The sequence below is a fragment of the Chanos chanos genome, chromosome 1, assembly GCF_902362185.1.
Source record: "Chanos chanos chromosome 1, fChaCha1.1, whole genome shotgun sequence".
Lineage (NCBI taxonomy): Eukaryota > Metazoa > Chordata > Actinopteri > Gonorynchiformes > Chanidae > Chanos > Chanos chanos.
Window position 1 is genome coordinate 44721349 of NC_044495.1, and position 14529 is coordinate 44735877.

At 39.6% G+C, this 14529-nt stretch overlaps 2 protein-coding genes across 2 annotated transcripts; one reads left to right on the forward strand and one right to left on the reverse strand.

The window, feature by feature from the left end:
• The first annotated feature begins 3524 nt into the window (after window positions 1-3524).
• On the forward strand, window positions 3525-9507 carry grhpra (glyoxylate reductase/hydroxypyruvate reductase a). The gene is made up of 9 exons (XM_030780973.1): window positions 3525-3620; window positions 4148-4278; window positions 5620-5692; window positions 6010-6126; window positions 6488-6576; window positions 7052-7153; window positions 7328-7463; window positions 8739-8869; window positions 9212-9507. The coding sequence occupies exons 1-9, from the start codon at window positions 3535-3537 to the stop codon at window positions 9331-9333; spliced, it is 987 nt and encodes a 328-aa protein (XP_030636833.1). The 5' UTR covers window positions 3525-3534; the 3' UTR covers window positions 9334-9507.
• Window positions 9508-12865: 3358 nt separating this feature from the next.
• On the reverse strand, window positions 12866-13952 carry tomm5 (translocase of outer mitochondrial membrane 5 homolog (yeast)). The gene is made up of 2 exons (XM_030777794.1): window positions 13737-13952; window positions 12866-13276 (listed from the first exon to the last, which is right to left on the reverse strand). The coding sequence occupies exons 1-2, from the start codon at window positions 13855-13857 to the stop codon at window positions 13242-13244; spliced, it is 156 nt and encodes a 51-aa protein (XP_030633654.1). The 5' UTR covers window positions 13858-13952; the 3' UTR covers window positions 12866-13241.
• Window positions 13953-14529: the final 577 nt, after the last annotated feature.

Genomic DNA, 14529 nt, shown 5'->3' on the forward strand with positions numbered 1-14529 from the left:
TCTCCCAGCAATATAATTATGTTGTGTATTGTATGAGAGTGTTTAGATATATCGCCCAACAACACTGTAGACAGGTTTACCTGAAGACGAACATCACGTATAGCTAACCACTCTTGAACCTTTGTCCAAAATAAAGTGACAAATGGACAATACCAAAACAAATGCTCTACAGATTCCACCTCTTCCTGGCAGAATCAGCTTAAGGGGGATGGGTCAATACCCCAGATTTTTAACATCTTTTTCATTGCCAAGAATTTATAAATTAGTTTGTATTGGAAATATCTTATTTTTGAAGCCATGTAAAATCTTGTGTGGTATGGCAACTAAATTCTTTGTTCTTAAGTAAAATTTGTATATATCCTTCTTAATCTTTGTTTTTTTTTTTTTAGCCAAGTTGCCATTTTCATATGTGGCCTACAAACTAACTGGCTTCCAGTACCATTTCTAATTTTCCTTTTCCACATTTGCGGTAAAGATCCAATAAGTTGATTGTATTGGTGTAATGTGCAAACAGTTGCATAAATACGAATTAGTTGTTTGAATGACATGGGTTTACCCTCTTTATTGACTATATCCTTTATAAAAAAAATTATACCTTTGTCGGACATTTGTTTCCAAGAAATCATTTGGAAATCATCTATCATATTATTGGAGTTCAACCATATGATTTGTTGTAAGACTTGTTCTGTATTTTCTGGTGGATGAAATTGGAATTGTAACCAGCTTTGCAGAGCTTCTTTCAAAAAAGTGGAGACATTAGAGAATAGGTAATTAATTAACATATAATACATAGGCTTGACTTGTAGGAATGGAAAAAGGCCTTTTCCAAACATGGGGTGAACGCTCTTAAGTAATCTACTTAAGAGTAGATTACTTAACCATTGTAAGCTGAAATAGAATTTGGGAATAAGGGGGGCTTTAAGTGAAAGATTCAACGCTATTAAATTTAGTAATTTTAAACCACCAGATATGTAGTCATTGCAGAGATATGTCTGCTTAATTTTATGTTGTTTGTTGTTCCATATAAATTTGAACACCTTCTGTTCATATGTTCTGAAAAATGATTCTCCAGGAGTTGGCAATGCCTTGAATAAATAAGTAAACTGGGATACAATTAATGAGTTATGGTTGTTTTACCATTAATGGCCAGATGTTTCCCTTTCCAGGGCTGCAAATTTTTTTTCAGTTCATACACTTTGCCCAAGTGTAGTTTGGATGTTCTGCAGAGGAGTAAGGGCATATGCTCTTAGCCCAGCAGGGACAGAGGTGCAGTAGTTCAGTCTGAATATAACCAGTGCTTGGGCATAAGGTTCCAGGTATACCATGTCAGGAATAGCTGGGTACATGTGATTCAGGAGAGGAGGAAATGGCAGTTCGTAGCAGTGATTTCACAGACTTGTTTTACAAACAGTCATGAACAAATTAGAAATTTTTCATATTGTTAGAAGCATTAGGCCATGAGTGGAGATAAAGAGATCTCATCATAGAGAATGCCTGACAGACAGGAAGATCAGCTCCATCTTGACTTGAATGCAGGCAAATGGCAATATGCTACATAGGTCAATGCTGTCCATGCTGTCCATGCAGTTTGGTTGGTCTGGTGACAATCATTTGTTCACTGCTTATCGCCACTAATGTTGTAGTAATGTCTAAAGAAATGGTTTAGAGGTTAGATCAAGAGGATAGGTCTAATGGACAAGTCTACAGGACAGGTTCAGGTCAGGTCCAGTGGACAGGTTTAGAGCAGAGGTTGCTTTAGACTTTCTCATTGTCCGACATTTTTGATGGACAAGGTCATAAAAAATTCTGTCGTAATCTATTATTACCTGTCACTTTCATTTTCCCTTTTTAATGATAATAAGACATATTTAATAGCATTTCATTTTCATTCATTCATATTATTTTTTTAAATAATTAGTATACAGGACAAGCTTATAAATTATGCATTTATAAAGGCATGGACAGAAAAGATCAGAACAGAGACACTGACAGTGCGGTCACTTTTCATGTCAACACCACATGAAGCAGATAAACGATTTTTTTTTCCCACAGTGACTACGGAGGCCACTAAAAACACTGTGGCCATTGTGCCTAAACAGGAAAATATGAACAATGCAATTTTACAAAATTAGACAATTACAATTAAAATATCAACAAACCATTTGCAAGAAACTAACTGAATTAAACTCAGTTGACCTGCCTCAGTTGTCTAGCCTGAACTCAAACCTTCCTCCTGGTCCACATGGACTTAAACTGGGTGCTCACTTGTGCCACTGGCTGATAAACGTTATCAGTATTACTTGCTTGGCCTTCATCCTTCACCGCATCAGTCCCTCTTTTTTTTCACCTCGTTTATCAATGCCATCACAATTATTGAGCTTTTTAAAGAAACTTTGGACACTCAGCTGCCATGATATTTTGCAATGGTATGTAGCGATATAGCCTACCAATGCGATGGCTAAAGCCAGCTAAACAACGAGGTCATGCACATGAGATCAAAGACAAGACTAGACAATAGCTAATTAATATGTACACGCACCACCTACTGGACATGGGTGTGAATTACGTAAAGTTACGGTAGATTGCCCTCAGTGTTATAATCTGTCAAAATAACAGACGGCCTTCAGATTTTTCAGTCATTGTCAAAAATGTTCAGTCAATCACAGAAAATATTCGGTTAACATGACCTCAGGTATAGAGGTCAGGTCCAGCGGACAGGTTTAGAGGATAGAAGATGTAGAGGCCTCTGTCACTGCGTCAAGAGCTTCAGTGACACCAAAGAGGACTGAGAACATGTCGAGTCTCCACTGGGAATCTCGTAACCTGACCGATTTGGTGACCTGACCGATTTGGCGACCTGAATGGCTGTGGAAAAAGTCACAACACCTAAAACAATTAGTTTTTCTCTCATCATAAAGTAAACTGATCTCAAAAGACACAAACTGACACACTGGAAAGCAATTTCTTCTTCCTTGAATGCTGAATTCAGAAGTAGCCAATAATAATTATATAGTTTAACTACCTGTAATTACAAAGTGTATTCAATGATGAGTAGCCATTAGTTTATTTATCAAGCCTGCTTTTTAAAAACTGACTTGATTTTAAAATATTGAAAATTTTTCTCATTCTATTATGTATTATGATCTAATTAATCATAATCATTATTGATTAGAATCATCCGGTCTTAATAGCATTCTTTTAGATTTCAGTGGATTACAGTCCACAAATTAGACTGTGTAATTCCTTTTCACTTTTTTTTATCATTTCTTGTCTTTAACATCTTCATTAATCAAATATCGAAAGGATAATAATACAAGTATATAACCCTATATCGAGGTTTGTTTGTTGGTTTGTTTATTACCAAATCAAGCTCTAAATGCGTTCCAGCAGCGTCCGTTCAGAAACGTCATTATTGCGCTTGCGCAACAGGGTTTACTTCCTTGTCCTCAGTCTGTAAGGCAGCATTGCCAGGTACTCTGAAAAATCAGAGAGGGAAAATCACTTCTGTCACGGACAAGTGAAACTTTTTTAAAAATGCAAAGTGTACAGCAGCTCATGAAAGTGTTCGTCACGAGACGTATTCCGCCGGAGGGCATGAAAATTCTCAGGCAATCCGGGATGTACGCAAGTTTTAATGCTTTTAGACTCTACAACATCTAATTTAGCATACCATTTTATGTTGCTCTAGCTGGTGCAGTTTCATTGCAAATTACGATGCGTTGGAGTCTTGATTCCAGACACTGGCTGTATTTATACAAAGTAAACCTCAACACAGCCATTTGGGACGTGCGGGTCATATTTGCGCATTTATATGATAATACAATGTGGCCATGCATGTATTTCACCTCGGCGTGTCTATACCTCTGACATATACGCACGCGGGCATAGATGCGGTGTCGGTTACAGTTTGACCCGTGCTGACCGCAGACATATGCATCGAGCGTGTTAGGGAAACTACATCCACTCTGTGTCAACGCCACGACCTTGAATTTGGCTTTGCAGTATACGCATTCGTTGATACAAAATGGTGCGTCCACCAGGACAAACTTTTACAAGTAAAAATTCTTCTAAGGTTTAAAACTCGATTTTGTGTAACCTTTCTCCCTCTCACTTTGTCACTATCAGCTCTGTGTTGTTATGGTAACAGATGTTCTCTGTCAGTGTGGGATTCTGATGAGCCCGTCCCTCATGCTGAGCTCCTGAAAGGTGTCGCCGGTGTTCATGGGATCCTGTGCTTGCTGACGGACCGAATCAACGCTGAGGTGCTGGACGCCGCTGGTATGATGCGAACAGGCTCCTTGGCCCTGTTTACACCTTGCATGAAGATCCGATTTTGGTGATCCTATCTCAAGTGGACAGCTCAAAAGTACAGGTGTAAACGCATCCCTTGCGCATTGAGGTCGCATCGAGATCCGATTACTCAGACCACATTCGGAGGTGGTCTGGACCGCATATGACCACATTCTTATAGCAGTGTAAACGCGAATGGGAACTCTACCACATTGAACGACCGCCTACTCAACTGACGTCCTCTGCTTACGCGGAAGTATGAACTCATTCACCGATGTGCACATTCGCTCGCCAACGGCATCCTATTAAATTGCGACAACAGGCAACAACAACAAGCAAAATGGATATTGTTTTGATATCATCTTTTTCTTCTTCTTTATAATTTCCGACAGACTAGGCTCCGAAAGTGCATTGATGCCTCCCGCCGATTCAAAACAACAACGTTTAACGTGAAAAAGCTTAACGTGGCTTGTTCCAAAACTGCGATCAATGATCACCAAATTTCTCTCGGACACCTCTTGTCAGAAACGCCTCCTCCTGTCAAAAAATTAAAATCGAATTCCTAGGAGTATGGTCGTTATCTCACGTTAAGTGTATTCATCTCCATTGACGCCCAGTATAAGAAAACAGCTTAATGTAGCGTAATGTGCCTTAATGTCCCAAAACAGCAATCAAAGATCACCAGATATGTCTGACATCTCTAATGCCATAAGCACTATCTCCAATCAAAAAAGCAAAAGTGAAATTCAGTGAAAGGGGTTACGTGTTGTTGGAAATTATTTACGTGCTTATTTGCATGTAGAGCGGGGAAGTGAGAGACACGGATTCTAAAGCCAGGTGTAAACGGACATACTTACAGCTGTCCACTTGTGATCGGATCACCAAAATCAGATCTTAATGCAAGGTGTAAACAGGGCCTTTGATTTGTGATTGGACAAAGATTCAATGTGTGGTCCATTAAATCAAACAGCCACAGTCCACTGTACTTGCTATTAAACAAGACAGCTTTATAAAGAAAGGGGAAAAAAAAAACTTAATTGCAGTGCATTGCTTCATGTATTTTTGTCTGTTAGAATTAGCTGTGGACTGATTGACCTGAACTTGCCATTCACTCACGCACTCTCCTATTGTCAAAGGTCATGTCAGGCCTCAGACACAGCCATAGCCATGTGGCATATTGGTATCCTTTGACCTATCATACCCTGAAATATTGGCTTAGACACTCACAGAGCAGTGACCAGTCAGCTAATATCTAAGCGGTGTACATTGTTTTAGTGGCTCTGTTGTTGCTAATAAATGTCTGTTGTGTATGGTTCCTATCCATGGCAGGGCCCAGTCTCAAGGTGATCAGTACTCTGTCTGTGGGCTTTGATCACCTGGCCATCGACGAGATTAAGAAAAGGTGAGTTAGGCACTTATTAAGCAAGGCGATCTCTTGCTGTGTGGCCTCCTCTAATCTTTTATTAATCTATCCAAGTTTCCATCCTACACAAGCACCACCGCCTCAGCCTGCTGCTCCAGCTGGTACATTTCCACCCTGTTATTCAAACTGTGGGATGATGCAGGCAAATGGGCACTTCATTAATTCTTGCCTTTGACCACAATGACCTTGGACAGCACCTCACAAGAGCTGATTTTAATGATGATTAATCTGTCTTTTGCTCCCCATCCCTCTTGCAATTCTTTCTTTCTTTCTTTCTTTCTTTCTTTCTCTCTCAGGGGCATAAGGGTAGGATACACGCCTGATGTGCTGACTGATGCCACAGCTGAGCTGACCGTCGCTCTGCTCCTGGCTACAGCGAGACGCCTACCAGAGGGCATTCAGGAGGTTAAAAGGTCAGTGTCACAGAAATGCTGTCTCTTTCACCTAAGTGGAATTTTGTTAGTGCTGCGTCTCTTTTGTTGTCTCAGTGGATGTTAACGGCAGTCATTCTGCTGTAAAGTTACTGGTTTCAAACCCAGGCCTGAACATTAGCTGACCATTTGATTCAGCTGTACAGAGATTTGAATGTAGTGAATATGCTGAATAGGCGCTGCTGTTCATTAAGGGAATGGAGCTGATGAAGAGTCACATAAGCTGGAATCATTTATGTTTATGTTTACATGTATTCATTAAGCTTACATTTGCATACAATTTTTATGTCTAGGAGGATATTCTCTCTCTCTCTCTCTCTCTCTCTCTCTCTCTCTGGTTTAGTGGAGGATGGAGCTCGTGGAAGCCTCTGTGGCTGTGTGGTTATGGGTTGTCGGGTAGTACAGTTGGTGTTGTTGGACTGGGACGTATAGGTACTGTTCTTATGACATTTCTTATGACTCCTCTGAAATATGTTTTGAGCAAACAACTTTTTGGTTCCATGAACAGAGTTGGAGGCCTTCCACTTAGCAACCAGTTATAGACCTTCCAGTCTACCCAGTCATTCCCTGTTCATTTATATCAAACACTCATTCTTGGCTCATTTCTAATATTATTAGCTTAATGTTTATTTGTTTGTTTATTTATTTGTTTATTTTATTTATTTATTTGTTATTAATGTTATCAATTTACTGACTTAATTATTATATTTAATATTAGTACTTCACGCAATTCTCTGTATGCCCCCTTAAACAAATCCAAATTTATGGTTCATATGATCTGAACTTAATTTTCTATCACAGCCAATGATGCCTAGTTTCCTTTGACCGACTAGCACACATGCCGCCTGTCTTTGGCCAGTGCTTGGCTGACTGATGAAGTAATCTGTTCTGTGTTGATGTGTGACAGGCATGGCCATCGCACAGCGACTCAAGCCCTTTGGCGTGAAGCGACTGCTGTATTCTGGCAGGCATCCCAAACCTCAGGCCAGCGAGGTAGATGGAGAACATGGTGAGACAAAGAGGGGGGAAGGGGAGAAGTAGAAAGAATGTGGGGGACAAATCCATCCCTTAAAAAGAAGATAGAGAGAGGAGAACGAATTAAAAGGGAAGTGAATAATGAGTAGTAGACAGACAAAGTCTAACCTAAAAACTCTCTCTCTCTCTCTCGCCCACTCTTTCTCAGTCCCGTTGGAGGTGCTGGTAAGCAAAAGTGACTTTGTTGTTGTGTCATGTGCACTGACTCCAGAAACTCAGGGTCTGTGTGACAAAGCCTTTTTCAGCAAGATGAAGAAGACTGCAGTCTTTGTCAACACCAGCAGGTACAGATATGAAACATGAAGCTCTGTCTATAGGAAATATCTTTTATCTGCTATGTCTACAGCAGACTAGGGATGAGAATTGATAAGATTTTATCGATATCAGTGCCATTATCGATTCTGCTTATTGGTCTTATTCTTTATCAATTCCCTTACTGATTCCTGGTCAGTTTTCGGGGGGGGGAGCAGGCCCACACAGGATTTCAGCATCACCGCAGCTGTTTTATTATCTCTGAACAAAGTGTAGAATGTCTGCCTAATAACATTTGAACATGTTAAAATAAATTACAATGCTCCTTTTCTTAATAGGATATAACTTGGAAAACAAATATAAAACTGATAATAATCAATTCTTCTTTAGAAAAATAGGCATGTATGACTCGTAATATTTGAATAAATTACAATATTCCTTTTCAAAAGGGATAAGCTTGAACCAAATATAAAATTTTTCCCTACCACTTTTCTCTCTGGGGACGTGGTCCTGAAAACAGCAAGCAAGTTTGGCTATCCTGTTGTTAGCCTGTCATCCAGCTCAAAAGTTCGAGTGCTTACATGAAGGTTTACAGTGGTCTCTTTGCCCCGACCAGAGCTGTAGAGCAAGGTTTTTTTTTTGGACCGCTCTGGCCCCGACTACGTTCATGTAACATGTAAACAATAACCTGTGTTGATGTGGACACAAATGTTTGCCCATACATCTTTTAATCATATACATGTTTTCATGCTACTTGTAGCCTTTAGCCTCCGCCATCTTGGTCAGACTATTTTTGTTACTCCTGCCTCTCCAGAGAATGTCACGTACCAAACGCATCACGCGCTGATTGGTTCTTGTGTGGTACTCATTTGCGTGAAGTTGGGGATTCGCCATCTCAGTTTTGCACAATCAGACAGAATGTGGCCCCCATACAACCTGAATGAGAGCGAAGCAAAATTCACTGCAATAGAGGTGTACCGTCAGAAAAAAATGCCTGCATCACTAAAAGGCATTGATAACTCGGAGGCATACTATTCCGATGGATCAAAAAATTTGGAACCGGTTCTCGATTCCCATCCCTGCAGCAGACATCTTTTTTCTGATCTGTCTATATGAAAAGTGGAACTGTTGCCCAAGTATACATATGGTGGGCTTTTGGCATTGGAATAGTAATAATATATTTCTGCTTGCAATTAAATGAAATACATATATATCTGTGCGTGTGCGTGTGCGTGTGCGTGTGCGTGTGCGTGTGTGTGTGTGTGTGCGTGTGTGTGTGTGTGTGTGCGTGTGCGTTCCCTATCCAGAGGAGCTGTGGTGAATCAGGAGGACCTGTTTGAAGCCTTGTCCACGGGTCAGATCGCTGCGGCTGGACTTGATGTCACAACCCCAGAGCCCCTGCCTGTGGACCACCCCTTACTGACACTCAAAAACTGCGGTGAGAGAAGCAAACACGTTTGTCCATATCTGTCTTTCTCTTCACATTATTTTTTCCTCCTTTATACTTCCATCTTCTTGTCAGTGCTTGCTCACCTTTAGCCAAGGCCATAAGTCTGAAATCTAGAGACCCCAGTGTGTGAGTCAGTGTGGATCAGTCTCGGCTGAATGCATGAATACAGACGTATCGCACTCTTCATACCTGACTCAACCAGAACTGTTGCTGATGATTTCAGTTAAACTGACAAGACAAATAAGGAATTTTGATAGGTACCAGATGAATGATCCAGCTAGTTTTTTGAACGTCTGTATCTTCTCGTTCTTTTCGTCTTGGCTCTTGTAGTGGTTCTCCCTCACATTGGCAGTGCAACCTACTCCACCCGTGGTACTATGGCTGAGCTGACTGCCACCAATCTGCTGGCAGGCCTGATGGGCACTGCCATGCCTAGTGAACTAACTCTGTAGTGCCCCCTCCTGGAAATGAACCTAAACTTCACCAGCCTCCATTGGAAATGGAAGCTACCTCAGAGCTAAGTCAGAGCAGTAGGGTGAGGGTGGCTGCTGCTTTAGGCAGACAAATCAGTCCTGATTTATTAACAATGAATTAATTAACCGTAACTTGCACTTCTACTGGATAATTATGGGCATTCGCAGTTCAAGTTCAATCAACAGCAAAAAAAGTTTGAAGCCCTTTGAGAATTAGCCTCTACATAAATTGTGGGTAGATTTGATAAAATGCTTGTGCTAAAATGAATGACCAATTGAACTGTGAAAGCATTGTTTATTCAGAAAGTTTCATTATCTCATGGAGATAACGGAGGAACCAGAGCTACCATACTAACACCAGAGGATGAAACAGACTGTGAATACCGTTTATAGGAATGATGGCTGGTATATTTACAGTACTATATGTCTATTGGGTCATATTGTATCAGTTGGACACATACTCAGAGCCTGCGGAAAATGTATGTTCTAATAATTTGTAACTTTTGAGTCTTGCAGCAGTGTGGCTTTCACTGTAGTAACACTGACTTGTTTCTGGTATATCAGAGTACTAACGTAAACCCACTCAGTGTATGGACCTTTCACTCCCAGCAAACAGTGAATATGCCAGTAACACTCCCAGTTTGCCTGTTTAAACATCAACCCACAACCTTAAAGCATAAATCTTATTTGTGTAATGTATATGAAATGTTTTTGAAACAATGTGAGCCAATAAACTCAGCATAGCAGGATGCCTGCATACTTACACTCCACTAAATATGATGCATTTGCAATGGTTGCTAACTGCCAACACTAATTCTTTTGCTTTTTACTTTTTAATGTAGTAAGACAAATTGAGGGAAATGCATTGTGTTTGTGAGATAAAACATTCTGTTCTGTGTAATCAGGGTATGTTGTCTGTCTTTCTATAACTTTAACAGTGTCATGCCAATGGTATGGATACATTCTGGTTAATGCTTCACTGTGAGTATTAGACTTGTTACCACTATCACTTTGCTGTAGCCTGAACCTAGTTAAATTATAGTTTTTCTGAAAAACTATTTATAGCTCAGAGCTTGGAACACTAAACCTAGAAGTTATTTAAATCAACTCCCTCATTAGCCTCAATATATAATATTAACGTAGCAAATACAAGAATACTCTTTGAATTCTGTAACTCTAGCTAAGTTCCTGGATCATCACATTCAGTAACTGGCAAATAATGTGTTAAATACTCGGGGTATAAACGTGAATGTAAATGTTTATAGCAACAACCAAATTCAAATGATACAGAATGAATCTAATGTTTAACAAAGTGGGATTTAGGTAGAATTAAAGAACATCCGCTACACACACACACACACACACACACACACGTATTCAACAGCATCTAAACTACACAAGATGAAAAACAACTAACGACAGACAATAACAATATCCTCACTAAAAGTACATTATGTATGAATAAACAACTACGCGAGTATGAGGTATCACTCATTAGGTACGCTTAATCAAAAGAAACTACATTAGACACTACACTACTACACTGTATCTGAGTGATGTTCTAGTGGAGTTACTTACGCTAATGGTAGGGAAGGAGGGGGAGAAGAGCAGGCCCATGTTCAGGTGTTAGAGACCAGAGATATTGAGGTTGAATGTAGGAGACCATTAGTGAGACTTTGTTCCTCTGGGCCGATTCTTTGCAGAGACGAGCAGAATGGACTACATGACGGCTGACAGAACCAGAGCTGAACTAAGATGTCTAGAGATGAGCTCCATTTGCATAGTTTTACATAACCTCTCATGGAGTTGTAAAATTATTTTAGCCTACTTGTATCTGCAACATTTTATTCTTCCAAGCCATATCAGATATGATTGCTCTAACATTGCGAATGGCTTTCGTCCACTGACAGCTTGAGAATCAGCTGTTGCTTAATCGGCCAGTGGTTGTTTACAATACGCACATTTATCTGGTGATGTTGTACAGGTGTAATTTTCTTTTGTTCTATACAGTTAGTGAACAAGTGGAAGAATGCAATTCCATTCCCAAGGGAAACTAACATCTGTGGTGATCTGGTCTCTGTAGAAATTGATTATCAGCATGTGACCAGATGGTATGGATGTTGTGCTCTTAAATTTTGAGCCTCGTGTCAGTTAGGTGTTAAGGCAGGTGGTTTTGCTTTGGTGTGCATTGGTCCTGAATGCAGAAAGGCTAGGGCCATAAAAAGGGTAAAAGAGACAGGGAAAGGAAGAGAGGGTCAGAGAGAGACAGAGACAGAAACAAGTCTGTGCAATGCTCAACCTCAGAATCAGTGAAACATGTAATAGCTCACACATTGCAATGTAAAAAGTCTCTTCTCCAGTTGCTGCACAACACTCCCCCCTTTTTACCTTGCGAATTAACGATGAACTGATTTGCATGGGCAAGCAAGTTATCAGTGGAGCTGATCATTCTTAAAATGATCATTTTATTCATTTAGAATAATCTGCCTAATATTATTTCAGCCTACCCATGATGAAGTTTCTTCTGTTATGAGGTGTGTGTTTACATTTCTAGAAGCTAAAATGAGAGAAGATATTTTAAAGTTGTTATTGTGAGAGCTAACTGTGCCAGTTATCTAGTAGTGAAGGGCTGTTCTTAGGTTTGGGGAATTTGAGTAATAATGCCTTGTTAGGCATTAATGCTTTGTGAACTGAACTTGTGGAGCAAGCTGAAAAGTATTTAGTCAGTTAAGCCATCATTCCTAGATGACTGTTTCAGTAGCATCCAAAGTGAATAAAGGTGGTTACTTACATAAGTGTGCTTTACTCATTGGTAATGCTGGCGTGCACAGATCACTTGAAGGAGAGTTATTTTTTCTCTAATATCTGGTTCTTTTCGGAACAATTCGGTATGTAAAGCACCAGCTTTACTCATTAAACCTGGAGTCATAAATATCAATAACTTCCCATGAGCAGCAAATTTGTTACCTTTAAGTAGCAGCACTGAATTAGCAAGTGAACTTTTGACAGCACAAACTGACATATACATCATGTTATATAACGAGAAGTGCAAAGAAGTTCTCCATTAGAGTAAATCGTATTATATATAACACACTTTAAATGCATTTCAGCAGAATCAAAGGGGTGGACTGTGTTTAATTACAACCATTTATCTCTTGTAGTAGGCAAAATAATATATAACCACTAAAAACTGTCAACCAAGTTTTGCCTTTTAATTTATATGTGAAAGGAGGTAGCTCTGGGGCATGACAAACATATCCTGTTCTGTCCAAAGAAACACAGATTAGTCTTTTTTAAATGAACAATCAATCTGTTTGTCTACAGAAAAAAAAATAGTTTTTTGATTTACATCATTACATGATATTCATCCATTAGGAAATATCTGAACTCATCACATGAACAGCAGCAACCACCAAAGAAAAGGAAAGACCTCACTGGTTGCTTGACAGGGCTTGATATAAAATGAACGAGGATCCCAATCATGGAAATGACAGTTAAACACAAGCAGAAATGATTTGACTGATTCACAATTTATTGCTTTGAGTATTGTGTTTACAGAGAGCAATACTGAATGTCTAAAACGTCATCATTCTTTTTTCTCAGCAGTGATTTCCAGGTAAGATAACATTATGTAAGAACAAAGGGGATTTTTTCCTTTAATGAGTGTACATTCAGTTGCTAGCTATAAATTTAAAAATGCAAATAATTAACAATGTACACTTAACATCTTCATGTACTGGCGTCGGATGCCGATCTGATCCCGGCTGAAAGTCCAGTCAACTCATTGGGTCCATTTGGGCCAGTGCAAGTGCACAGACGTTTTAACAGATTTTTCCAACAAACGGTTTAATGTCAGGCCGTGGAGATGACAGGAGAGATGACCGGTTTCATATGCTGTCCAGCTTCTTCAGAACGTAGGGCGCTGTGAATAGAAAATTACAAAATTCACTTCCTTTCCATATGACACGGACGGAAAAAAGCACAGCACAGAGTGAAGTGAGCACGTCCCAGAATATTTATTAAATGTCAGAGGACATTTAAGAGAATCTTAACATAACACCATGATTAGCTTCATGATACCATCCTATGTTGTATCGAGAAGATGATCTATATAGTATAACACGGGGGAAAGCGGCAGTTTGATGTCTGAAGAACTAAGATGCTGTTAACATTGCCCAGTTGAAACCCTGGTGGCCTCTATTACGACGGAGAGCCATACACACTAGTCATAAACAGCCAGGGGAATCGGGCAGTTACTGTAGCTGATCAAAGTACTGTATTACACAAAGCGAGAAATGACTTATTTTCAAGGTCTCCATTGAAAAGCACTATGGTAGCAACTTTTGCTAGGGATTCGACTGGACAAGATTGTGGGTACTTACTGACTCTAAGAAGAGCGACATAGATCAGAAAGTTGCGCACGGACGTAATGACATCCTCTCGCATTTTTCGCTTCATCTCCTCTGGGTCCATTTTCGGCCCAAGCCCCTCTATTTTAAACATTTTGGTGGGTTACGATTATGTGATCGGTCGAAATTTGTCTGCAGCCGCTAATGCCTCAAAGAACCCGCAGCGTGCTAAATGCAGGAAACATGTCATTCCTGCCAAGGCCGTGGGTCCTTTTTGAGTGAGCCTGCTGCTATGTACCTGACAGAAAGAGACTATTTATTTGAGGTTTGTGCAGTTGTAATATATTACGTGTATTTTATGTTAATTATTTTTTTTTTTCTTAATTATTTGCAATAGTTCGTTCAATTAAACTATTTTGATATATTTAATTTCGTGTAGCGGTCTTTTACAATTAGGCAGTATGATGGTAACCTACGATAATACTCCCCAGTGTTTTGATTTGAGTTACGCAGTTGTTTAAAAAGAAGATATACGTACAGAGTATACCATTCACTTGCAAACTGAAACATATATGTCTTTTTGACATCGCAAATCGTTAGCAATATTTCTCTGTCGGTATCGATATTTTACATGAAATTCCTCTAAATTGATATAGAGACAGAGAATTAGTTGGCTAACAGTTCAGAGGAAATCTCTGAAGGATTTAGGATTTAGGTTCTGCTTAGTGGCGGTGATAGTTCTTTATGTAGAGTATTAGTTACACAGAATATTATCACACTGAATCATAAACAGGTGTCTTATAAAATATGGAACAAGACAGTGGAG

Excerpts from the sequence above, each read along its gene's own strand:
- grhpra (XM_030780973.1), top strand. The coding sequence starts at position 3,535 with ATGCAAAGTGTACAGCAGCTCATGAAAGTGTTCGTCACGAGACGTATT. Across the intron at positions 5,693-6,009 it reads ATCGACGAGATTAAGAAAAG|GGGCATAAGGGTAGGATACA; the intron begins GTGAGTTAGGCA and ends TTTCTCTCTCAG. Across the intron at positions 7,464-8,738 it reads GTCTTTGTCAACACCAGCAG|AGGAGCTGTGGTGAATCAGG; the intron begins GTACAGATATGA and ends TTCCCTATCCAG.
- tomm5 (XM_030777794.1), bottom strand. The coding sequence starts at position 13,857 with ATGTTTAAAATAGAGGGGCTTGGGCCGAAAATGGACCCAGAGGAGATG. Across the intron at positions 13,277-13,736 it reads TGTCGCTCTTCTTAGAGTCA|CGCCCTACGTTCTGAAGAAG; the intron begins GTAAGTACCCAC and ends TTCTATTCACAG.